This window comes from Camelus bactrianus, chromosome 4 (genome assembly GCF_048773025.1).
Source record: "Camelus bactrianus isolate YW-2024 breed Bactrian camel chromosome 4, ASM4877302v1, whole genome shotgun sequence".
In the NCBI taxonomy this organism is placed as follows: domain Eukaryota; kingdom Metazoa; phylum Chordata; class Mammalia; order Artiodactyla; family Camelidae; genus Camelus; species Camelus bactrianus.
Genome location: NC_133542.1, coordinates 50191696 through 50217764, shown reverse-complemented (window position 1 = coordinate 50217764; position 26069 = coordinate 50191696). Strand labels below are relative to the sequence as shown.

The following is a 26069-nucleotide window of genomic DNA, read 5'->3' as shown; positions in this document are numbered from 1 at the left end:
TGCAGAGTTAATTTTAGTCCTTAGCCTTCAACTCTCCATAATCTGGTCCTGTTTGACTTTTTCAGTCTCATTTGTCATTCCTAGCCCTACATTTGCTGCCCTGATAGCTCCAAATGTCTTTTATCTTTTCATGTATTTGTAGTTCCTCACTTCTATGTCCTTTCTTGCTCATGCCTAATCCAGGATTAACTTTTTCCTTTAAAACAAGTTATTTTGATGTATTTTTTATTTTAATCAACTTTACATGTTTCTAAACATGGAAATAGACCCTGCTTTTGAATACAACATAGCCTGAAATGAGTTATTAATGTCCGAAGTTGCAAATTTTGTTTTTATTAAGGCATTCTATTTGAAGTTTTTTTGAAATATCTTTCAAGCTTTGAATGAATGTGTTTTATTTGGCTAGAAAAAAAGATTTTAATATGTGAGATGTGAGTCATAAAAGTAAGTCATTTCAAAATAGTGCTTATCCAGACCAGTCTTGTATTTCCCACATAAGGAAATTGTGGCCAGGAGAAAGTGGTTCTGTTCAGTCATGATTAGTTAGAAGCAGAATCAAGGTCTGCTGTGTCCTCTATCCAAATGCAAGTATCTGCTTTAAAAAAATCTTCCAAGTGTGTTGAGGTTTTCAAGTCTTCTTGCCTCCAAGTTACATCTAAGATTACCAGGCAGTGTTACAAGGACCTATACTTTTTGTGTGAATAGCAACTTGGATAATGAACTGAGAAGCATGCACTCTAATTTATGCTTTTAACATCCCTGAATTCATAATGAATGGTTTATTGACTAAATAGTGGCCTGATATACCTGTCTTCTTGGCAGTTTGTTCCAGGAGGAAATATTTTTTGACCCATTGATGATGATTTTAAGTATGTTAAGTGAAGCAGGTATGATAGATAAAACACTTACAGATGTATGTCTTTGTTTTTAGCTTCAAGCAATGCACGATTCTGTCCAATAATGTAGATCATCTGTTACTGAATTTAACACTGTCTGATATCATGGTCTCCCTGGCAAATGCCTCAACTTTGCAGAAAGACTCCAACTGGATAGAAGTGATAAGAAAGTTTGTGACGGAGACCCTCGAAGATGGCTCTAGGCTAAATAGTAAGCAGCTGAACAGATTGCTTGGGGTTTCTTGGAGGTTAATGCAGATACAACCAAACAGAGGTAGGTGCTGCTACTTTGTCCTTGTTTAAGAGAGCTGCTCCTATGCATGCTGTGTAGGGTCTAACTTTGAACTGATGACTTTCAGACATTTCATGTAGTCAAGTTATTTACATTTAAGTCTTAAAAGGTAGCTTGCATAATTATAAAGGAATATCTCCTTGAACGCTGAAATCTTTCATGGCTCAGAGCATCCCCTTCTTAGTGGGTAGGTCCATTCTGAAGTGAATTACTAGGATTTCTCCTAGACTTGTACTAAAGTTGTAGTAGAAGAAGGTAGGTGTTATTAAGACAAAATGACATTGAGTGTAGTGATGAAGAAATAACCTCTTCTAATCTAATTTGACTAGAAATTGATGAATCCTCCTTATATCTTTACTTTTCTTCTAGCTTGAAGTTGTGTCACGTTGTTAGTTTTTAGTGTGACTTGCTGATTCTTTTCATTCAAAAACAGAGCTTTCCTGTTTGATTCCCATCTTACCTACCTTTCTCGTTTTCTGGTTTTTGTCATCCCTACCTAGGTTTGTTATCTTTTAGGAAAATGTATACTGTAATCTTTGGTTGGTTTGTATTAGTCAGGCCATTGCTGTAGGATTTTGATGATAGTTATCAGTTTGTGGCTAAGATCTGCTTAGTCATAGGAACAAAACACAGTATTTATGTGTGTTTTAGGAAAATTTGGGGACTGGTGAAGAAACATTTTGACTCATATAGTTTTTTCTCTGTTTTTAGAGGCTACAGAGTCTCTCATTAAGGCAGTTTATACATTGTATCAGCAGAGAGGCCTTCTCCTTCCAGTTCGGACTTTGTTACTGAAATTTTTCAGCAAAATCTATCAAAAAGAAGAACTGAGATCGTACAGAGTCAGGTAAAGTTTCATTTGTTATTTTCCCTTGCTTTTTCTTGCTGAGTTATTTTGTAGTCCAAATAAGGCAATAGGGTGATTAAATCTTTAGAGAAATTAACTATTTTTATCTTTTCTTAAACTATTCCATTTAAGAAAAGATAAAAAATTTTATAAAGAAGCAGATATAATAGTGCCAGTAATCTTTATACACATAAATGAGCAGGTAAGTCTCTTTAAGCATGTATTTCCACTTGTCCAATGACATTTAAAGGACAATTAGAACAACCTGTAGCAGCCTCAGCCTTTTCTTTCGCTTCCCATAAGAATTATGGAGGTTGAGCCACTAGCTCTTAGTGACATATTGGGACATACAGTGTAAGTATGAGGACAATAGAAAGAGATGGTATGAAATAGGAGAAGGGGGTTAAGAGGTACAAACCTCCAGTTATAAATAAGCCATTGAGTATTATATATAACATAAGGAATATGGTCAATAATACTGTAATAACTTTGTATGTGAACAGATGGTTACTAGACTTACAGCATGATGATCATTTCATAATACATGCAAATATCAAATCATTAGGATATACCTAAAATTAACATAATACTATATGTCAACTATATTTTAATTTTTTTTAAATGAGGGCAATAGAAAAATAGAAAATATGAAGATTTCTGTCTTATTTTGGTGCTATCAGGTGAGATAGACAATAAAGAAGTAGAACTGAGGAGTCAGTTTTTTGATATGGTGAGTTTCAGGTTTATGGATAGTCAGGAAGAGATGTTCGGGTGGAAGACAGACTTGGGATACCTCAGCATATGTAGGTAGCTGGAACATATTCAAGTCTTTACACTAAATCAGATGCTTTTCATAGTTTCTCAATAATTCTCATACTTTGAGGTAGGTATTGTTTTCTCTTACAGAGGAAACAGGCTTAGGTTAAGTAAGTTGGTGAGTGTCATGCAGCTAAAGGGCAGCAGAATTGAGACTTAAGTTTAGGTCTGTCTGACTACAAAGGTCATGCTTAAATCACTAAAGTCTTCAGGGACAGCAAAAGTGATTAAGTGAGTAAGGAGACATTAGAGCATTAGCAAGTATAGGAAAGAACATAAATGACAGGTTTGAAGCCATTTAATGTGGGAGCACCCTACACTGAATGCATCAGTGACTTAATATAATAATTAACACTGATTAGGACAAGTAGTTCACAAAGAGTTAAGTCGTGTCTGTGTCTTTTAAGATAAAAAGTACAATTTAAAGATAGTACCCCAGATTACATGAACAAAATTTAGTGGGTAAAACCTTAGAAAATACTATGGCTGAATAAATGATGCTGCCATCTTATAGCCTCTCATATTTAAATGAAGAAATATGGTGTTATTAGTAGATGATCTGTCACTTCGTGGTGTGTTGAAGTTAAAAATATTCTTTGTTTACATTTATTTCCCTTGTCTTTGAAAATTATACTTTATTTTGTTCTTCCTTGGCCTTTCTTAGGTGTCGTAGTAAAGTGTTATCCCGATGGTTGGCTGGTTTACCGTTGCAGCTTGCTCATCTTGGCTCCCGAAACCCTGAGCTCTCAACACAGCTTATTGATATCATCCATACTGCTGCAGCACGAGCAAATAAAGAATTACTAAAAAGTTTACAAGTTACTGCTCTCCGAATCTATGGTAAGAGTTCTGTTTAACCATGTAAGTAATAATTGGTCTACCCTGATTTAGGAAAGAAGTTTTAAAGGGGGGCTCTTTAGGCTTGCTTTTCCTTTAAATTATTGTAAATTAATTATAGCATGGTAAAATTAACAAAACATCAAACAGTAAATTTGTTTTCAATAGTAAGTTATTTATTAGGATAGTTTTAGAAGGTTAATGGTTGAGGTGCTTCTTGCATTCTTAAATTGTCTTAAACCACATTATTCATAAATTCAGAACTGATCAGGTATTTTTACAAAATTCTTTTGAAGCTTTGGTGGCAAATTTTATGTATTTAATCATCATGGATATCTTGTATGACTTCTCTGCATTAATAATTCTTTATTCATCTCTGGAACTGTTTCATTTTTTAAGCAAAAATACCAATACAAGCATACTGGTATATATACATATATACAAATCCACATTATTGGGATATGATACATGTATCATAAAATTTGCTGTTTTACAATGTACAATTCATTGTATTTTAATGTATTTCCAAGATTGTGCATTTGTCACCACTATCTAATTCCAGAATATTTTTATCCCATCAGAAAGATACTGTACCATTAGTAGTTCTTCCCCGTGTCCTCCTTCCCCAGCTCCTGGCAACCACTAATCTACGTTTCTGTCTCTATATATTTGCCTGTTCTGGACATTAGTTATAGATGGAATTAAATAATACGGGTCTTTGGAGTCTGGCTTCTTTCACTTAGCATACTGTTTTTAGGATTCATCCATGTTGTAGCATATATCAGTACTTCATTTCTTTTTAGTGCTGACTAGTATTCCATTGTGTGGGTATACCTCTTACATTTATCTATTCATTAGGTGATGGACGTTTAGTTTGTTTTTGCCTCTTGTGCGTAATATTTTTAAATCTGTGTTTTTTAGTATTGCTTATAAGTAGAGGTGTATGTATTTACATAAATAGGTCTTTGGGTTTTGATGTTATAATTGTCACTGTTTAGCACAAGTGCTTATTTTTCACTGTTTTGCTTTGTCTTATCCCTTTAGCCCGATTATCGTTCTTACTTAAGATAACACATTTGGTTGTACGAAATTATTAATGTTAAGTGTATCTTAAAATGATTATATTCAGTGTTTTACTTTAGATAATACTTTAAGCCATACATATATGCTTTATGATAAAACTTTTTCCCTTGTAATTGATACATTGGAATTCAACAAAACAGTGAAAATAATTACTTAATCTGCTTTAGTATTTTAACTCTGGTTTGTGTATCTTTTATAGTTGGATTTACTGTGTCTTCCTATCCCACTAGATCCACAAGAAGGCACTGTGGTGGTTCTCCCAGCAGAGTCTCAGCAGCTTTTGGTCCAGCTTGTATATTTTCTACCCAGTCTGCCTGCTGATTTGCTTTCTCGGTTAAGTCGTTGCTGTATTATGGGAAGACTCAGTTCAAGTTTGGCTACCATGCTTATCGGGATACTGCACATGAGGTAGCATGCTCAAGTGAGCTGTATTTTAAGTGTATAATCTTTTCCTCTTGCCCCCTGCCCTATGAACTACCGAAGACTTTTAAAGTTACATACTGCTCCTGCCTTCATTTCCCCTTAATACAACAATTAAAACGGTTGATATTATTGCTAGAGAGTTAGTTCACTAGAGTAAGACTGTTTCAGGTTATTTGTTTAATGATTTGTATAGGTAGATTGGAATAGGGGTTAAAATTGCCAAAAAGCATGTAGTAAGGGTTCAGTGGCAGGTGAGAGTATTACGCTTAAAACCTGTGGTGTTGGAAAATTGCAACATAGAACCTTCCTTTCTGGAAAGGAGCTCAGATTTAATGTAGCTGGTGAAATAAGTAAGTTTGTGGACTCAGACAAGGAATCTTTTGAAATACCTTTGCGCGTGTGTGTGTGTGTGTGTGTGTGTGGCAAAATATATGTAACACAGGGCCATCTTGGCTGATGGCTCCCTATTTGAGTGCCTTTTCCTTGCTTGAGTGCTTTTCTTTCCTTTTCCCAGCTCAAGCACTTTCCTTCATTTTCCTCTTTTGAGAAATAAAAGTAGTTTTTGCTCTGTCAAAAAAAAAAAAATGTTCAGTGGCGTTAAGTACATTCACATTGTGCAACTAGCACCACTGTTCATTTCCAGAGCTTTTCATCATCCCAAACTGAAACTGTACTGATTGTTTCCCCCTCCCCCAGGCGCTGGTTACCACTATTTTATTTTCATGATTTTGATTATTCTACGTAACGTATAAGTGGATTCATACAATATTTGGCCTTTTGTGTCTTGCTTATTTCACTCAGCATAACTCTTCAAGGTTCATTCATATTGTAGCATGGACCAGAATTTCCTTTTTTAAGGCTGAATAGTCAATATTCGATTCTATGTATATACCACATTTAGTTTATTCATCTGTTGATGGACACTTGGTCGTTTCCACCTTTTGGCTATCGTGAATAATGGCTACTGTGAACAAATACCTGTTTGAGTCCTTTTAATTCTTTCAGCTGTACACCCAGAAGTGAAATTGCTAGATCATGTGGTAATTCTGTGTTTAATTTTTCGAGGAACTGCCATACTGTCAAAGTGACTGTACCATTTTACTCTGAAAGGTTTTATAACTAGTAGTATTTCATACTGCAAGTATTCAGAGTATCCTTAAAAACCTCATGTTTGTATCTGGCGAAGTACTTCAAATTCAACAGTATTTATTACAGGTTGCGGCTCAGGGACAGGATCTGATACGGTTTTAGGCAGAAATTGAAATACAGACTGTAGCTGAAAAGTTTAAAGATTAGCTTCCTTTTGGCTTCTTGTACAGATTCCCTGTCCCACACAAAGTTAAATAGGAGTAGCTCACTTTATTAGATGTTCTTTAGCTTTGTTTGCCAGTCAGTCTCTTCATATCAATGTAGGATGTACATTTGAATGTTGTCACCCACAGTGTACTTCATAACTCATGATAACCTTTCCTTATAGTAGAAGTGAGCTGTTTGCAATGTGTTGTTTACATGTGAAAATTCAAGGTTTATGTCTGTTCATGTGCATTAGAGAGAGACTTGGTCTTATTTTTAATATTAAGTCCTTTAAACATTTATTAGTTTCCCATGTTTTTCTCTTAGGAATTAAAAACAACAGCAATAAAACCCTGCTCTTTGTCTAGTGCAGGTAATTACTTAATGCTCAGCTTAAAAAAAAAAAAATTAAATGTTATTTCTTTTTCTATAACCTAAGTGGTTTCATATTTTTTAACTTCCAGTAGAGGGCACTCTGTTCCTTTGACATAACTACAGTGGCGGATCTATGTTAACATTCAGTTAAAATCAGCTTTTGAACATTTCTTGAAATTGATTCTCTTTGGAAGCTTATCATTAATATCTTTATCAACATCAATTTGATTCCCTTATGCTTAATAACTTGTCAAAGTTTTTTCAAAAGTCTATTTTGCTTTTTTCAGTTTTTTCAAAAGTCTGTTTTGCTTTTTTCTTCTTGTGGATTTGTGGTGAGTATTGAGAAAACATTAATTTACAAATAATGATAGTAGGGGTTTAGAACATTAAGAGCAGATTGTCATTGTAGTTAAAAGTCCACAAGTTAAATTTTGCTTTTTAGTATTTGCAGAGTCTATTAGTAGACTTATCTTTCTGTAGGTGTATTGTTCCCATTCAAACTAATCTCTTAAAAAATAGTACATGTTGTGGCCATGGGATCTCCAACTGCAAGAGCAACTTGGAGAGACTTTGACAGCACAGGTCAGCATCATACCTGCAGCTGCCACTCGCCTTTTCTAAAATATTAAAAGCAAACAAACTACAAGATTGAGACCTTTCAGCTTTCTCAGGCCAGTGGCATTATTATTGTATCACTTTTCCTAGATTTAGAATTTAAGAATAATGTTTGGTTCCTTGGACATACCCTGAGTTATTTCGTATCTTTGTTTTTCTTTTCAAAATATCCCTTCTTTCCTTGACCATGACTATAAACTAGCCAACTTTTTCATTATCTCCCTCCTGTACTATTACAGTAATCTTGCTTCTCAGTCCCATTGATTTTATGCAGTGTTGCCAGATTAATTTTCCCGAAATATTCCTTTAATCATTTCTGATTTTTGTCTGTACATTAATTGGACTGTGAGATATAGTTCACTTGAGGTTTTGTAGTTCTGACACTCTGTTGTCTCTAACAGAGTTTATCTAAGAACAGGAAACCATCAAAGAATATGAGTTTGTTCCATGTGTGAAAAACTCATCAACTAAAACCTGTTGGTGTTCATTTTAATCTTTTTAAACGTGTACTTAGAATTGCTGTTCCTCCTTTTTTTTTTTTTACCATGCATTTAGAGCTTTTTAGAGTTAGATCCCCCCTCCCCCCCAATCTGTGTTGTTCTTTTGGCCTTTACTCATTCCTTACCCTCTCTGCCCCAAGTTTATGTACAGCTGGGTTAGGGAATATAATTTCCATAAACGTGGAAAGGGAATCTACACTGTCAGATAAAAATCTCAGAGAAGGGAGAAACTCCTGGACTGAGAAATTTGGCTTAATTTTTAAGTTGGGTGGATATATGGGTTGGTGTGCCAGCAGCAATTCTGTCCCAGTGTAATTAGTAATAGCATCCCCTTTTACTCTCAGAACTGTTCTGGCTTGGGCAGTATATTATAGTTTTAAGGACAGTGTGATAAACTGATTTTCTTTTGTCCAAATTAGACTCTTAAATGGATTTGCTACCCTTTTTAGCCACTGGATGGCACAGTTTCCACTGGGTTCTAGAGGATATTTGCTTTCTAACCACCGTTTTGTGTGCTGTTCCACTGAGTATCTCTGGCTTTTTATAACCTTTTAGCTTGTGATATTCCCTCTATATCCGTTTTCTTATTGTGGAAATGATACTCAGAAGAGTGTTTCCATTTTTAACTTCCTAACTTATAAGAATATTAATAAATACAATTATTCCAATGGTAAAAAATTTTAAGTGCTTCTAGTTGTATTAGAAACTCCTAATTTTGTCTGACATTTATTCAGATTTCTGTGATAAAAATTTGTAATCTCAGCTTGTTGAGTCTGATCATTCTCACCCTTTTTTTTTCTTCTTTTCTTTTGCTATATCCATGGTTGACGTTTGCTCTCTTCCTTCTTGAAGGAACTGTTGAAGAGAGTTTTTAAAGGAGTCACTGGAAACTGATCTCATAGAGGAATCAGATAAACCTCATTTAATGAGAAGGTGTTTCACATTTAGCTATTCCCTTGAGTCCTCTACCAGTTCTTCAGCTACCAGTTCTTCAGTATTTTGAAGCAAATCTAGTTATAGCCTTGCAAGGTATAGGAACACATAGTTATCTTAGAGCAGTGTTAAGTTGAAATATTCTTTGCCTAATTAAGATACTTTTGCTTAGGCAGGAAGCTGGAGCTTGTTTAAACTTAACTCATTTATGTAAGCAAGGTAAGACTTTATAAAAATCAAGTAGTAAATACATAGCACTTGAACCTACTACTGAAAAGTTAAAACTTATCTTGACTCTTTATAGAGTCTGATTTTCAAGTGGTGTGGAAATTTTTTAAGTTGTACCGTATATGTAGACCAGTTACGCTTTTCATTGAAATTTTACATGAATATCAATATGTTAGAAGTTAAATTTTCCATAATGTGATACTTGAATCCTTATATGTGAAGTTAACATATACTATGTGTTTTGTTTAAGCTAGTAAACCAGACTTGTTTTCAATAAAGAAAAATGGTTATATACTGTGCTTTATTCTTGAGTCTTCAAGTTGGGCACGTCTAGTAATAGTTTTCCTATTTATTATAGATCATCATTTTCTGGATGGAAGTATTCAGTTAAAGACTGGTTGATAAGTGATGTGGACTATTTCAGCTTCTTATTTTCAACACTTACAGGTAACCACATTTACCTGCCAAGTTAAGGAAGAGAAAAAACCTAGTATGAAGATTCTCCTAAGATTTACTGTCTTACCTGTTTGGCTCTAAGTTTTGAAGATGATAAATAATCTATCCTGGAATCATTTTTATTGACTAATAAGTGGAAATTTTTGAAGAAATATTTGTACCCTACATTGTCAAGCTTTTGAGGCAGGGAGATGCATGATTCATCTTTAAGTCATAGTACAAGTACCAAAAACTTGATGATTATTTGAATGTCATGTAATTTATTACATTTCCATTTTCTTCTTAGTCTTATTTCTCAACTTTTTTTTTTTTTTAAGGGAATAGATTTAATTATTTTATCTATTTATTTTTTTAGTGGAGGTACTGGAGATTGAACTCAACCTTGGGCGTTCTACCAATGAGCTATACCCACCTCCCTCAACTTTATTTTTATCTTTGTTTACGGTGAATTGAACATACTTGACTTTTTTTCAAATAGCCAGAGAGAAAACCCCACTGCATACTTTAAAAAGTTGATGAACAAACTATCCATTTAAAACTTGTTTAAAATGATAGGAAGAGCATTAGATTTCAGTTGGCCATTTTTTACATTACATTTGACCTCAAAGCAAAATTAATGAGTCTAGAAACACTACTTTAGATGTATAAATGTTATTATTATTGTTTTAAATGATTGTACTATCTCAACATTTTTGTTTTACACTTGTATGATGAAGATGAAATTCTTTGAAATTTTCTGAAGACTTGAAATTAGGAAACTTAGTTAATATTAGTTAGGTCAGAATCCGAAAAGAATTTAACAGGTTCTGATAATGAGCTGAATCTAGCAAGATAACTATTATACAAAAAATAAAAGTAGACTGTGTTTATATGATAGTTTTGGATGTACACATTTGAGATGGAGGTGGGTCTTCATGTTTTAATCGTAGTACCTATTAAAAGGTTTCAGTGGTTTTAGGAGACTCATTAGGAATCAGTACTGCGGTGTGGCTTCCAAACTAGATGACTCTAGGTCGTGTTCATGGAAATGTAGTGATATCACTGAAAACATCAAAGCAGACAGCTAGGGCCAGACCACATTGCTGGTATCCTGATCATTCCAAGATCTCTTTCAGTCGTTGGCAGGCTGTCTATGTAGGTCAGGCCAAGTAAAATAGAGGTGGTAAGAGAATCAGAAATTTTATTATATAAGGTGTAGTTGAAGGAACTGCACATGCATTGTCCAAAAAAAGGATTTAGGGATAGAATAGTTCTAAAACATTTGAAGGGGCATTATGTAAGAGAACACAGAGTTTGATACATGTATGAAGGAGTTTATTGTTTTACTTGTTCATTTACTTTTTTAAACCAACAATTAATTAGAATGATTATGCCTTTTAATTTATTTAAGTAAAAGTGGTAAAGCCCCCAACATAAGGGATAAAACCTGTTTCTTGCTGTATTATATACTGAGTCAGGTTACATCCATTGTGTACATAATTATATAAATTTTGCTGCCTCCATTGCTAGCATTTCGTTTTTAAAAATACTACATGAAATGCAGAAATTCAGAAAAAACAAGGTAGCTTGAAGAAGAATTTAACTTGAAGATATATGTTAGCTCTATTTAAAAAAAATTGTAAGTATGCCACTTGCTTTGTGATTTATTTTTTTAAATTGGCTTTCTTTGTACCCAAATTAGGATTTTCAAAAGAGGAGTTGACTTGGCTTCAGAGCCTTCGAGGAGTTCCTCATGTCATCCAGACACAGCTTTCCCCTGTGCTGCTTTACCTTACTGACTTGGATCAATTTTTACACCATTGGGACATAACAGAGGTAATTGTGCATTTAAAAAGAAACTCGTGACTCTTAGAATTTAGTTCATCAACCACCAGTACTTACTACATATTAGGATTGCCATGTATAAGATATTTTTAGAGACGTAGAGTAGTATCGTATAAGATACAATCCCTGTTCTAAAAGTGCTTATGATCCATGGATAGGAGATGTTTGTTTCTGAAAGAGGAATGGTTTTCATTAAAAGTTATGCCACTAGAATAGAATAAATTAGCAATCTGAATGATAGAGACAAATTTATTCTCTTTTATCTAGCATAGGATAGATAGGATAAATCTATTATGGAAAAGAGGAAAGGAAAGAAAAGGAAGAATTTTGACTTGGAAATTGAAGGATGAGTATGAGTTAAGTAGGATTTGGAATCCTTGAAAGTGGCCTTTTCCTGAACAGAAAAGATTATTCGGGAGTTCCTTTGGTTTTAAGAATTAGTATGTAGTGTATTAAAGTTGAATTTACAACCCTAATTTTTTCTTAAGTTTTAAAGTTCAGCTTACACATGTTATTTTTTAGATAGTAAATTTAAGCAATCATTTTAAAGAGGGACTTTGATTATATTTTATTCCTTTTATAAACATTAAAAATTTTAAACTGTTTAAATAACTTTTAATATATTCAGTATTTGTTAAGTAGTTCAGTTTTCTGTCAGACCGTCACAAATGTTATAGTAAATCTTAAATATTTAATAAATTTAACTTATAAATATGATTAATCTTAATATGTTAAGTTTCAGCACTGTTTATAGTGAAATTCAAGTTAAAATCACAAGTCTAAATTAATTACTGACATGTTTTAAATTGGAGTTATAGGGCTGATCTTTTATCCTAATAGTCAAAATTGTCTTATATGTTACAGATAAGTAAACTAAATATGTAAAAACATCATAAATGTTAATAACAAGGCTTAGAGTCTCTAAAATATTTATACAATTAATTTATTTCTTCAGTTTCTTTCCTTGCTTTGAAAGGTGCTTGCCCAGTAAGAATGGATTGTCATCCCAAATAACCAGATTTTTTTTTTCCCCAAATAATTTTGGTTTGAATTTTTCTTGCAAATTCTGAATTTATTTTCTCTGCTGGCTAGTTTTGTTTATGATTCAGAAGGCTTCTGGCTAGGACACTGACTATATATTCTTTTCTTGCAATTCCTAATTGCTAGGACATAAGGCTTTTTTTTTTTTTAACCCTTTTTGTCAGTGTTCTCAGCAGGACAGTCTCTAGAGCCTATTTTCTTGCCATACCAGTTGATGTTAATCAGCTGATCCGTTTGCTTCTTTGTTTCTCTTCCTGGATCCTCTTCATGTTCTTCCTATCCCTGAGGGCTGTACCTTCATAGATATTTAACACATCTCTCTCATGGTTATGTTTGATCACAACACTCAGGTCATGCCAATGACATTTTCTTCTCTTTATTACCCTGGTCCTGGTACCGTGTTCACATGTAGTTTCTCAAAATATATTGGATTTTAAAAAGTGAAAAATAATGAATTGGATAACTAACCAAATTATTTAATATCTGAAATTTTATCTTACTCCATTCTAAATGAAGAGAGCTAAGAAAGGTAGAATGAGATTAAAGCCTTGAATACTAGATTTGGGAGTTTGGGTTTGCCAAAAGTAGTGAAGTAGTTGTTTTGTAGGACAGACTGTTTCTAATGTATTTAAACTACCATGATGTATTGGAAAAAACATTGTGTGAGGATTAGTGGGCCCCAGATTCAAGGCATAGGTTTGTCAGTGTCTAGTTTGGTAACTTGGACAGCTCCAATAACCTTTCTCTAATTTTTCATAAGCATGTCATCTGTGTAAAGCCAAGGCACAATTGTCATGAAAATGTGATCAGCTATATTTCTGAGTGAACATTTTGCAAGAACATTTATTATACTTCAAGGTTGCTGTCTTTGAAATGTTAAGACTTAGATTGTTAAAATCTGAAAGTTTCACTTTTAATTTTTGAAGTTCTTAAGTGAAGATTCCAATTTTATTTTGGATAAAATTTGCTATATTTAAGTTGGCCTTTTCATTTGAAATTATTTGAAATATACATAGTTTTTGACATCCTTAGTGTAAAAATTTATTTTTTAATTATTTTATTTGAAAAAGTTACTAGAGTGGGATTGCTTAGTTATTTTGTTGTAGTTTTATCTACCTAGGCTGAAGTGATTTTTTTTTAATCAGAACTTTTTTTTTTGAGTATGTATTATTCACAAAGTACAATTTTAGAAGAACAGAAGGATAATAGTAAAAAGTATTCTTCCATTCCCTATCTCCCAGCCCCCATTTTTCCCTTCTTAGTTTCTAAATGTATTCTTTTAGATAACTTCTGTGTCTTCACAAGTGATTACTTGTATGTATGTGTTTGTTTTTCCCCTTTTACAGAAATAAAATACTCTATAAACTGATTTGGACCTTGCAGTTTTCACGTAGTATCTTTGTGATCATTTCTTCTGAGCGCGGAAGGAAGAATTATATGACCTTGCTATTAATTATGTAAACAGTAGTTAACAGGGAAAGATCATAAAGGGAAAAGGAATCTCTGGACAGCAGTACCATTCTCAAATGGAGATTTCTATTCCAGAGCCAATGAAAGATTTTAAGGTTAATGTTGTCATTTATAAAATTTTGTATGGGAGTAAAAGCATATTTTTTAACTTGGTTAAGTTCTGAAGAGTAATAATAAAACATTAATCCAGTTAAAAAAATAAAACAATTTTTTTGAAAGCATTATGTACCTTTCCCCTGCCCCTTTAGAGTAACACTATCTTAAATTTTATCATATTCTTGCTCCTTTATAGTTTTGCCATATTAGCAAATAACTTCAACCTCTTACTTAGTTTTACATGTTATTGAACTTCTTAAAAGTGAAATTGTATTTTTCAGTAATTTGCTTTTTATTCATTTAGTGTACTGAGATATCTGTTAATGTATAAGCAGTAGTTCATTCTTTGTTGCTGTGTAGCATTACATTGTAATTAGATATCATAATTGGTAGCTTCAGTATTTTTAGCATTCCATTTTGTCCCCACTTTTGGCATGTTGGCTATGCCTCTTTGTTTTGTTTTTAAGTGTGTGTTCTTTAAGTTAATGTAGCCTGCCTTCTATGCTGTACCACTTCATGCCATAATACAGTGTGTAATGACATGTGAGGTCATTCTTATTTTTGTTTTTCTGTATGTAATGTGTATTTTCCCCTCTACATGCCTTTTTTCCCCTACAAACTTTAAAGATTATTCCTTTTATCACATTTTCCAGCAGTTTGATTATTTTAATACCTTCATATTATTTTGTTCATGTTTTTCTTAATTTGGTGTTTGCTGATGTTTGTTAGGTTTATAGTTTATTGTGTTGGGGAAAATGTCAGCCATTATATGTTTGACCACTTGATATGGTTCTGCAAGCATTTGAGACTTTTTTTTTTTTACCTTTTATGGTCTATTTCAGAAAGTATGCTGTCTTCAAGTTCACTGATTTTTTTCTGCAGTATCTAATCTACTCTTAAATCTAACCACTGATTTTTTTTAAGACTTTTTAAAGAGAAGTTTTAGTTTCATAAAAAAAATTGAAGGGAAGGAACAGATATTTCTTATATACTCCCTCCCCCCGACACATGGCATAGCCTTCTCCATTTGTTAAAATAATGGATCTATGTTGATATAATCACCCAAGTCCATAGTTTATGGTTCACTCTTGGTGAACCCCATTCTGTGGGTTTGGACAAATGTATGATGACATGTATCTATCACTGTGGACTCATAGAGAGTATTTTCATTGCCCTAAAAGCCTGTTCATCTCCCTCCCCTGCCCCAACCCTTTGGCAACCACTGATCTAATTGCTATCTCCATAGTATTGGTTTTTGCAGAATGTCATATATTTGGAACCATGCGGTATATAGCCTTTTCAGATTAGTTTCTTTCATTTAGTGATATTTATGTAAGGTTCCTCCACGTTTGTTTCATGGCTTCATAGCTCATTTCTTCTTAGCACTGAATAATATTCCATTGTCTGAATGTACCGCAGTTTATTTATCCATCTACCTTCTGAAGGATATCTTGGTTACTTTCAAATTTTGGCAGTTTTGAACAGAGCTGCTATAAACATCTGTGCGTAGGTTTCTGTCTGTACATAAGTTTTCAGCTCCTTTGGGTAAATACTAAGGAGAGCAGTTGCTGCATCATATGGTAAGAGTATGTTTAATATTGTAAGGAACAACCAAAATAATGTTCCACAGTGGCTATACCATTTTGCATTTCCACCAGCAATGAGAGTTTCTGTTGCTCCATATCCTTGTCAGCATTTGGTATTGTCAATGTTCCAGATTTTGGTCATTCTAATAGATGTGTAGTAGTATCTCATTATTATTTTAATTTGCATTTCCCTGATAACATATAACGTGGAACATCTGTCCATATGCTGATTTACCTTGTGTCTTCTTTGGTAAGGTGTCTGTTATGGTCTTTGGCCCATTTTTAAATTAGGCTGTTTTCTTATTGTTGAGTTTTAAGAATTCTTTGAGTATTTTGGATAACAGTTCCTTATCAGATGTGTCTTTTGCAGAGGTTTTCTCCTAGTCTGTGGCTTTTATTTTTGTACTCTTGACATTATCTTTTGTAGAACAGAAGTTTTTTTTTTTTAACTTCAGTGACATCCAGTTTATCAGTTATTTTGTTCATGCATTTTAGTTTTGTATCTAAAAACTCATCACCATACTCAGGGTCATCTACATTTTTCCTCCTGTTACCTTCTTAGAATTTTATAGTTTTACATTTTATGTTTAGATCTGTTGTGATCCATTTTGAGTTAATTTTTGTGAAGCGGTGAAGGTCTCTGTCTAGATTCATTTTTTTTTTCATATGGATGTCCAGTTGTTGCAGCATCATTGTTGAAAAGACAATCTTTGCTCCCTTGTCAAAAGATCAGTTGACTTTGTGGTTCTATTTCTGGGCTCTGTTCTGTTCGATTTATTTATTTGTCTATTCTTTTGCCAATACCACACTGTCTTGATTACTATAGCTTTATAGTAATTTTTGAAATCAGTGTCAGTCCTTTGAATTGTTCTTCTTCAGTATATGTTGACTAGTCAGTATAGTTGTCTAGGGTCTTTTGCCTCTCTGTATTGACTTTAGAATCCGTTTGTGTATATCCACAAAATGACTTGCAGGTATTTTGGTTGGATTTGTATTCAGTCTGTAGATCAAGTTGGGAAGAACTGGCATCTTGACAATATTGAATCTTCCTATCCATGAACCTGGAATGTCCTCCATTTGTTTAGTTCTTTGATTTTGTTCATCCGTTTTGTAGTTTTCTTCATATAGATCTTAAGTATATTTTATTAGATATTAGATTATTAGATTCATTTTTTGGAGGGTGCTAATGTAAATGTTATTATGTTTTTAATTTCAAATTCCATGTGTTCATTGCTGGTATTTAGGAAAGCAATTGACTTTTAGATATTAATGTTGTATTCTGCAACCTTGCTGTAATTGTTCCAGGATTTTTTTTTTCTATTGATTGTTTCATGTTTTCTACAAAGATGACCATATGATCTGTGAATAAAGACCAACCGATGAATTTTAAGTTTTAGATAATGTGTTTTTTTATCTCAAGAGTTTTTTTGGTTCATCTTCTGTTTCTCTTGTATTCATTTTATAATAGTTGTTTAAAGTTCTTGTCTGCTAATTCTATCATATCTGTCATTTATGTTGGTTTTTTTTCCTGTTTATGTGGCACATTTTCATGTTTCTTAACATGTAGTAGATTGTGAGTGGATATTGGACAGTAGAAATTTTATATGGTAGATTTTGCTTCCTTCTTTTAAAGAGTATTTTGCTGTGTTCTGACAGGCAGACAAGTTACTTATCAGCTTTATCCCTTAGTCTTGTCTTTAAGTTTTGTTGCAGTGGTTTATTAGAGTACGTAGCCTTTACTAAGGTGAGGATCAGTAAACTATAGTCTGTAGGCCAGATCTGGGTTGGCCCTGTTTTTGTACCACCCTTAAGCTGAGAGTGGTGTTTACTTTTTTTTTTTTAAATCAGTTGTTAAAACAGAAAAAATAACTGAAAACCAAGAATATGTGGCAGAATCTGTATGAGTCCTGCAAAGCCTAAAATATTTACTTATTTGGTCCTATTTTACAGAAAAGGTTTGCTAACTCCTGCCCTAGTGCTAATTTAGCCCTACTGTTATGTTCTCTTTCTGAGTATCAGCGGAATGACCGCGGTGTTCTATGAAAACACTCCATTCTGACTGGTTAGAAATCAGACATCTCTTTGCCCTGTTTGAGCTTTGCACACAGCTCTGCTACTGCTTTGGCCACGTGGAATTTCACTAGTGCAAGTACAGCTTTTTATTCATCAACTTACCTCAGGAGCCTGGAGCTGGCTGTCAGGCAAGAAGATAAGAATTCGACTTTGTTCTTTATTGGAGAACAGGGAATCCTGTCAACCTTTTGACCATCTTTCTGGGCTGAATTGAGAAAATAGGAGACTCAGGGGGCCTCTGAGGGGTCTGATCTCCTCCACATTTCCCAAGTTCTTAAACTACAAAAGCAGAGAGGCTTAAAAGCTAAGCCAATAACCTCTGTGACTCATAGTCCTAAGGAAATAATGATTAGCTCCAGTCCCTGGCCTGAAAGTGGGTTGGGTCTTTAGTGCGCGCACAGGCTCGCATTGCAGATTCTTGACGGCTATACCTTAGTAATAGGGACATATAGGCAGAGACCGTGAATAAAGATTAAATTTCTCCAGAGAATTGCTGAGGACCTCTGAAGACACTGAAAACTATAAAATGTTACTGAGAGATATTAAAGATGACCTAAATACATGCAGGGATATATAATGTTCATGGATAGGGAGACTCCTATATTGTAAAAAATAATAGCTAAATTAATATATAGTATAGATTCTGTAGTATAGATTCAGTGTAATCCAAAGTCAGAGCTGATGTTTTTGTGGAAATTGAAAAGGTGATTCTAAAATTAACATTGAAATGATGAGGAACAAAAATAGCAGGACCTTGTTGAGTAAAATGGCCGGAGGGCTTATACTACCAGACATCCATTATAAAGCCGTGGTAATTAAGCAGTTGGGATAATAGGAAAAAGCAAGTGGGGCACAAAAGGACTCTGAACACAAACATGCTTCCAATCCTAGGGAACCCTTGGGTGGGCTTTAGAGGCAGCTTGGGTGAAATGAGTTTGTTCCCCCCACCCACCACCTACATAGAGGAATAGTGGGGTAGGAAGGAGCCCCAGAAGAGAAGCAAACCCCTCAAACTTAGAGAAAAATTGCAACTGCAGTACAAAGAACTTCTGTTTTCTTAGACTATTTGATGTAATACCCATAGCCCATACTTTAGCATGCAGGCATACCTTGTTTTATTGTGCTTCACTTTATTGTACTTTGAAGATACTGTGGGTTTTGTTTTTTGTTTGTTTTTTTTTTTTTTTTACAAATAGAATGTTTGTGGCAACCCTGCTTTGAGGAAGTTTGTCAGCACTCATTTTTCCAATAGCATTTGTACACTTTGTGTCTCTGTGTTACTTCTTGTAATGTTTCATACTTTTTCATCGTTACTGTATTTCTTATGGTGGTCAGAGATCTTTGATATTACTATTGTAATTGCTGGTTGGGGGCATCACCAACCGCACCCATGTAAGACTGCGAACTAAATAAATATTGTATGTGTTCTGACTGCTCCATCAGCCAGCTGTTCCCTCTATATCTCCCTCTCCTCAGGCCTCCCTATTCTCTGAGACACAACAATGTTGAAATTAGGCCAGTCAGTAACCCTCCAATGGCCTCTACATGTGTTCAAGTGAAAGGAAGAGTACACATCTCTTACTTAAAATCAGAAGCTAAGAATGATTAAGCTTAGTAAGGAAGGCATGTTGAAAGCTGGGATAGGCTGGAAGCTCTTGGGCCACTTAGCCAAGCTAAAGGTGCAAAAGAAAAGTTCTTATAGAAAAAAAGTGCTACTCCAGTGAACACACAAGTGATAAGTAGAACAGCCTTATTGCTAATGTGGAGAAAGTTTGGTCTGGATAGAAGATCAAACTAGCCACCACATTCCTTCAGGCCAAAGCCAAAGCCAAAGCCAAATCCAGAGCAAAGCCCCAACTCTCTTCAATTCTGTGAAGGCTGAAAGAGGTGAGGGAGCTACAGAAGCAAAGTTTGAAGCTAGTAGATGCTAGGTTCATGATGTTTAAGGAAAGAAGTTACATCCATAACATGAAAGTTCAAGATGAAGCGCCAAGTGCTGATAGAGAAGTTGCAGCAAATTATCTGAAAGATCTAGCTAAGATAATTTTTGAAAGTGGCTGTACTCCTCAACAACAGATTTTCAGTGTAAACAAAACAGCTTTATTTTGGAAGAAGATGCCATCTAGGACTTTTCATGGCTAGAAAGAAGTCAGTGCCTGGTTTTAAACCTTCAGAGGACAGGCTGACTTGTTAGGGGCCAGTGCAGCTGGTGACTTTTAGGATGAAGCTAGTACTCATTTGCCATTCTGCAAATCCTAGGGCTCTTAAAGAATTATGCTACTCATACCTGTGCTCCATAAATGAAGCAAAGCCTTGATGAAAATGCATCAGTTTACAACATGGTTTACTGATTATTTAAGCTCACTGTTGATACCTACTGTGCAGAAAAAAAGATTCCTTTCACAGTATCACTGCTCATTGATAATGCACCTGGTCACCCTAGAACTCTGGTGGAGATGTACAAGATTAATGTTGTTTTCATGCCTGCTAACACAGCATCCTTCCTGCAGTCCATGGATCAAGGAGTCATTCTGACTTTGAGGTCAAAGCATAGAGCTGTTGATTTTTGAGGATTGACAGTTCTCTTGAATTTATCTTGACTGTTCATTCTCTTCCTAGAGTGACATTCTTCTTTCTACCAGTCTTGTCTTTGTCTCTCTGCAGTTTTTCTACCCATTTCATTTTTGGTCCTGCATTCCGTTAGCTTCTAGAGTTGTGTTGTGATTCTTTGAAGGACTCAATGCTGTCCTTTCCTCTTATTTTCTTGAGAACTTAGAAAATTAAAATAGTAGAGATTTAATCCCCACCTCCCTCGTATTTTTCTTCTTTTCCTGTGGACTGTTTTCTTTTACCTTTGGGGAAAGGAGGCAGCATTATAATTACTTTGAACAGGGTATTGGTATTTTCTGGATTGTAATTTTTTTTCCTATGCTATGTTTTTCCACCAAGAAAGGGCTTTGTCAGCCCTCTGTTCACATCGCTCAGATCTTCCTGTTGTAGCACCTACTTAATAGAAATGTAGTCTGTACCTTGGTAGCTGGTAAGCTACTTGAGGGCTGTGAGACAGAAGAGTTTCTCATCCTTTCATTCCTGTGTGTAGCACCTAATAGGACTAGCTCAGTGTTCAGTAAATGTTTAATGAATGAATTATTTGGAAAATAAGCCTAAATATATGAGGCTTGATTGTTTGACCTTTAACATTTGCATCTTTAAAGTCACTTTTTGTTAAGTTTCCTCTTAATATGCAGAGTAGGCAGGTTTAAAAAAAATCTATTGAACTTGTTTCTGACCTAAAAATGTTCTGATTTGATACTGGTTTTCTTCTTTTCTGACAGACAGTTTGTCACAATTTATTGGTTATCCCTGCCCGAAGTCAGAGCTTTGACATCCTGCAAAGTGCCATCAGTAAGCATTTGGTAAATATACATAAATTTTTTGTTACACAAAAAGGCATAGAGATTCATTGGTTAAGATTGAGTTTGCCCTACCTGAGGAGACAGTGAGTGTCCAGAATTCTAAGCTTAATAATTTCGTGGCCTCTCATAGAGTGATGCTGTGAGTACTGAAAAATCTTAGTGTTCTTCCTGGCTATTACTAATTAATTCTGTGACCTTGGGAAAACCTTTTATTTTCCTGGGATCTTACTTTCTGCATCTGCAATGAAAGACCTTAAAATTGTACCTCAGGTCCTTTTGACTTAAATGGTTTAAATTAACACACGCCTGGTGTCACTCTATTGGGAATCCAACATCCAGACTTGGATCCAGTTTCCACTGAGAAGATTTGAGGTCTAAAGTAGGGATGTCACCTGTCGGCCTGGAGGCCTGCTCACTAGAAGCAGGGAGCTCAGCCATGAAACCGACTTAGTTTTGGCCAGTGGGTGTCTCTTTTCATTGGTATTAAATTCACATTAGGTATACCTGGAGTTTGCTTTTCATTTCCTTCAACATTTACACTTTGACCTTTGGCTTTTTAGTATAATAATGGATTATAATGGCAAGGGAGGGCTCCAGAAATTTATCTTCCAGGGACTCTGACTTGTTTGGATAATTTTATAGTCACATCCACATCCCCCTTTCTTTACTTCCCTTGAGTTGGAAGACTGCTGCTTTGAATTCCCAGTATTCTTTTCTCCCTGCTGTCGAACTTCCAATCCTTATACCTTGTCTCTCCAAAGACCCACACTTTTTCCTCCCTTCTACGCCAGAAATTTATGCCCTCCTTTGACTACGTTCACTATTCTAGTAAAAGATCAACATGCCAGTCAGTCTTGGCTACTTTTTTTCAGACAACTTGATGGAAAGGTTAAGACCTCAGAGCCTGCAGACTTTGTGATTACTCAGCAGTAGTTTGCAGGAGATTTAAACCATGCGTACACAGTTACAAGTTACAGTCCACCTTAATGACAGATTATACAGTAGAGTCCAGATGAGTTAACATACCTTGATGTCCCTTATATGAGTTTGGGGGAGTGAAGCAGTCAAGTGAAATCCAGGGCAGGTGTTTTCCTTAGTCATGTCTAAATGACTGGCTAAACCAAAGGGCAGGGGAAAGGATAATTGTAAAATGAACTCTGGTTTGTACATTTAATTACCTGAGATGGAGATGATACCAGTTAGAGTTTTCCAGTCTGAATAATCTAAAGATCATGTAAATGTGATGGTATCAAGATTTTCTTTGGATGCATGAAATAATCCTTTTAAATAATGGCATTTCTGGCCATCAATAGAAATTGTAATATCTAGAAAATTTTAGAAGACTGTCATGAAGGGGAGATTGTGGATTGAATCGGTATGTTTTCTTGAGTTTGCATATTTTCAGTCATTTACTGTAGCAATTAAATTCTCAAAGGAAAACAGGACCTTAAGGTGTGGTAGTTGGCATGGCATGTATTATGTATATACTAGTTTTCACTAGAAGTGACAGTTAACTCCAGTTAATGGTGTTTTGTTTTATCCTGGGGTGAGGGGCTGTTGTGAAGAGGTCATTAATCTCATTTTTCTCTGCCTAGGTTGGGCTGACTGTAATTCCAGACAGCACAGCTGGCTGTGTTTTGGGTGTTATGTGTAAGCTCCTGGATCATACGTGTGTACTTAGTGAGTCTCTCCTGCCGTTTCTGGCTTCCTGTTGCTACAGTCTTTTTTATTTTCTACTTACTTTAGAAAAAGGAGAAGCAGAACATCTAAGAAAAAGGTAATAGTTCTCATTTTTTCCTACCTGTTGGACTCCCCCAGTCAGTCAATCAGTCCAAAAAAGAGAGCTTTTCTAGAATCTAATTCTCTTACAGAGTTTGTATAAACCTAGCTAGCTTTTTCTTTGTTCTTTTATGACTCCCCTTTGTGTTGTGGCGAGCATTCCTAATTTTTGCTTTTTCCTTTAAGCTACAAATCTGAAAAGTTAGATGGCATTATAAAGTTTGAAAGTTTCCCTTATTAAAATTGCTATAGATCTGGCAAGAAGAAAAATTCTAGTTTTAGAAGGATGGGCTTATTGGTACAAGCCTTTTGTATTTTGTTTTCGGCTTCATTAGAACTAGCCATTGTGGGATTTTAAATTCTTGGATTTAAGGAAATTGTTCTAAGTTGCTAGTGTTCTTAATTAGTGCTTTTGCTCCTATATAATTTTTAGACTAAAGCTTCTAGTACAGTATGAAAGATTTCACTTTAATTTTCAAAAAGTATGCTCATATTCATGTTCATATTGGAATGCTGTTAAGAATTCATTGCAGGAGTTTTTAAAAATCTAACAGATGAGCAAATATAAGAAAATAAAAATCATTCTATCACATTTTGACATTTGCCTTTCTAGTCTCTTCTGAACTTTTAAATATCATAGAAATATATCATACATATGATTGTATAAGATATTTAAATAGTTTAAAGAGTAAGTATTAACTGAACATCCACATCCATTTGCTGGACCTCCAGGTTCAGAAATGGAACCTCGTCAGCATGCACACTCTCCATTTCCCCTGCACAGATACATTTCTCTTCTCTACCCCCAGAGACCACTTTTCTGTTGATCACTTCTTGCCTTTCTATTTAAACTTTTTTTATGCATTTATAAATAATTTCATTTTGTTTTGCATATTTTAAGAATATGATATAAAGTGAATCATACTATATGTATTTTTTTTATTTATTGTCATCATCTGTGAGAGTTAACACATGTTGATTCAAAAATATATTTCATTCAGTTGTTTCTCTACACCAGAAATCAGCAAACTTCTTTCTGTAGAGTTAGGTGGTAAATATTTTAGGTTTTTTAAACCATAAAGTCTCTTGTCAGAACTACTCAGCACTACCCTGGTAGTGAGAAGGCAACATTAGATAATATGTGAATGAATGGGTGTGGCTATGTTCCAGTAAAATTTTACGTACAGATACAGGCTCTGAGCTCGAATGGCTGCGGTCTAGTACCCCCATTCTGTAGTTTCTTTTATTTTGAATGTACTATAACTTACCCATTTTACTGTCAATAGACATTTGGATTTTTTCCACTAAGTGTCTGTATTTAAAACTTTGTAGATTTCACTATTAATAATCCTTGTAAAATTTACACATAAGCATACATATGATGGTATTTTTCTTACCCATCAAACTTTAGGTCTGATAGGTCAAGAAAAGGCATCATAATTATTTAGCAAAGAACTTGTCAGGGTTCTAAAAATTTTATAGTAAGCACCCCCATTTATGAAATATATATATTGCTATTTGTCATTTCCTGCCACTTGAAATATATAGGAGCTCCTTTGTGAAACACTGGTGAGAAGTTTCAGAGATCTTCTCAGATAGAAGAACATCCTGCTTTGATTCAGTGTGGCTGGACTGAACAGAATACAGTGTATTTAATACACTTTGCCTGTTTAAAATTCTGTTTTAAAAGTGTTTTGTCTGGGTATTGGAAAGTTTGATATTACCAGAATCTTACGCATCTGTCACGATGACATTACTTAGTCACAAGGAAGTGTTGGCAGCCAGAGTCTCTGTTAAATATGATCACTAGTGCTTCGAGAATGTCCTGTTAAGCCTGGGAAAATGCTGGTTGTTAGGCTTCCTGAAACCCATAAAATCTAGGAGAGCAGCTAATTCTTCACTGCATTTGCTTGTTTAGCTCTGGTGAGACCCAGTTTTTATTAGCTTTGTGGGGTTTTACCAGAAAACACCATGTTTATTAGAAGGACATTTTTAGTTTTGGAAAGTATTGATAGGGCGGTTTTCCAATATGTTTTGGTTCACTGTCTCGTTCCTGTCTCTGCTGTTGCAGGGACAAGCTGTGGGGGGTCTGTGTCTCCATGCTGGCTCTCCTGCCACGAGTCCTAAGGTTGATGCTGCAGAGCCTGCGGGTGAACAGAGCTGGGCCTGAGGAGCTGCCTGTTGTGGGCCAGCTGCTTCGCCTGCTGCTTCAGCATGCACCCCTCAGGACTCATATGTTGACCAATGCCATCTTGGTGCAGCAGATCATCAAGAATATCACAGTAAGAAAAGAAGCTTGGGGAACAAGGGCTTTGTACTGTTCGTACTAGATTCATGGGCATGGCGGGTGCTCCTGGGAGGCCACGGTTCCTGTGTGTTGATTGACTCTTGGGATTAAGCCCAGTGTGGTGATACCTTCTGGCTTCCCCTGCTGTCTAGTCCCTGACTGTCACATAACCAGGGGGGTGTCTTTGATCCCAGAATCAGTAATGAAAGCCTTCAAATACTCAAATGAATTAAGATGGCAGGCGGCTTAGTTGGAAAATGTACAGGCATCAGAGTCACTGCTGCCTGGATTGTGATGCAGATTATACTGATTATGATAGTTGGTGGGGTTTTTCTTTTTTACCTCTGAGCTTGTTTTCCTAGCTGTAAAAATGGGAATAATAGCAGCTACATTGGGTTTTGGTGACCATTAAATGAGATCATCCAAGTAGTTTATACCGCATCTGTATCACATTAAGTACCCAACAAATATTAGCTGTCATTAAGGATATTTCGGGGGAGGGGACAGCGCAAGTAGTAGAGAGCGTGCTTAGCATGCACAAGGTCCTGGGTTCAATCTCCAGTACCTCTATTAAAATAAATAAATTAATTAAACCTAATTACCCCTTCCCCCCAACAAAAACTATATTTAAAAAAAAGGGTATTTAGCAGGAATAAACTACAGGCCTATTTCTAGTCATTTAGTTCACTTGAAGAGAAGGATGTTGGAATTGCAGGCTTCATCTTTGTCTAATGGTTGGTTCTGTATTTACCTGGGGCAGGCAGCTCTTGTCTAGGGTTCCTTTTGTGTTTTTGGTTTGGGAGTTAAAGAGGTTTTTGGTATAGGTATTTGGGGGGGTCAGTTATTGATCGCTATTATGTAATAATACTTCAAAGAGTTTATACATGTATATAACACAGGTGT

At 35.1% G+C, this 26069-nt stretch overlaps 1 protein-coding gene and 1 non-coding gene across 4 annotated transcripts in view; both read left to right on the top strand.

Annotated features, from left to right (window-relative positions):
- The window catches only part of TEX10 (testis expressed 10), a 43544-nt gene that overhangs the window by 16757 nt on the left and 718 nt on the right, over positions 1 to 26069 (top strand). For 2 of the 3 annotated variants that reach the window (XM_074361905.1, XM_074361906.1), the window contains exons 6-14: positions 932 to 1170; positions 1900 to 2035; positions 3516 to 3691; positions 5002 to 5179; positions 9497 to 9585; positions 11276 to 11409; positions 21020 to 21100; positions 22696 to 22877; positions 24951 to 25161. In XM_074361905.1, the coding sequence (XP_074218006.1) occupies positions 932 to 1170; positions 1900 to 2035; positions 3516 to 3691; positions 5002 to 5179; positions 9497 to 9585; positions 11276 to 11409; positions 21020 to 21100; positions 22696 to 22877; positions 24951 to 25161 (1426 nt within the window). The remainder of the gene's footprint in view (positions 1 to 931; positions 1171 to 1899; positions 2036 to 3515; positions 3692 to 5001; positions 5180 to 9496; positions 9586 to 11275; positions 11410 to 21019; positions 21101 to 22695; positions 22878 to 24950; positions 25162 to 26069) is intronic. The other variant, XM_074361907.1, reaches the window with a different exon arrangement.
- On the top strand, positions 7381 to 7487 carry LOC123616314 (small nucleolar RNA SNORA44). The gene has a single exon (XR_006724301.1). It is a non-coding gene; the product is annotated as a small nucleolar RNA SNORA44 (small nucleolar RNA).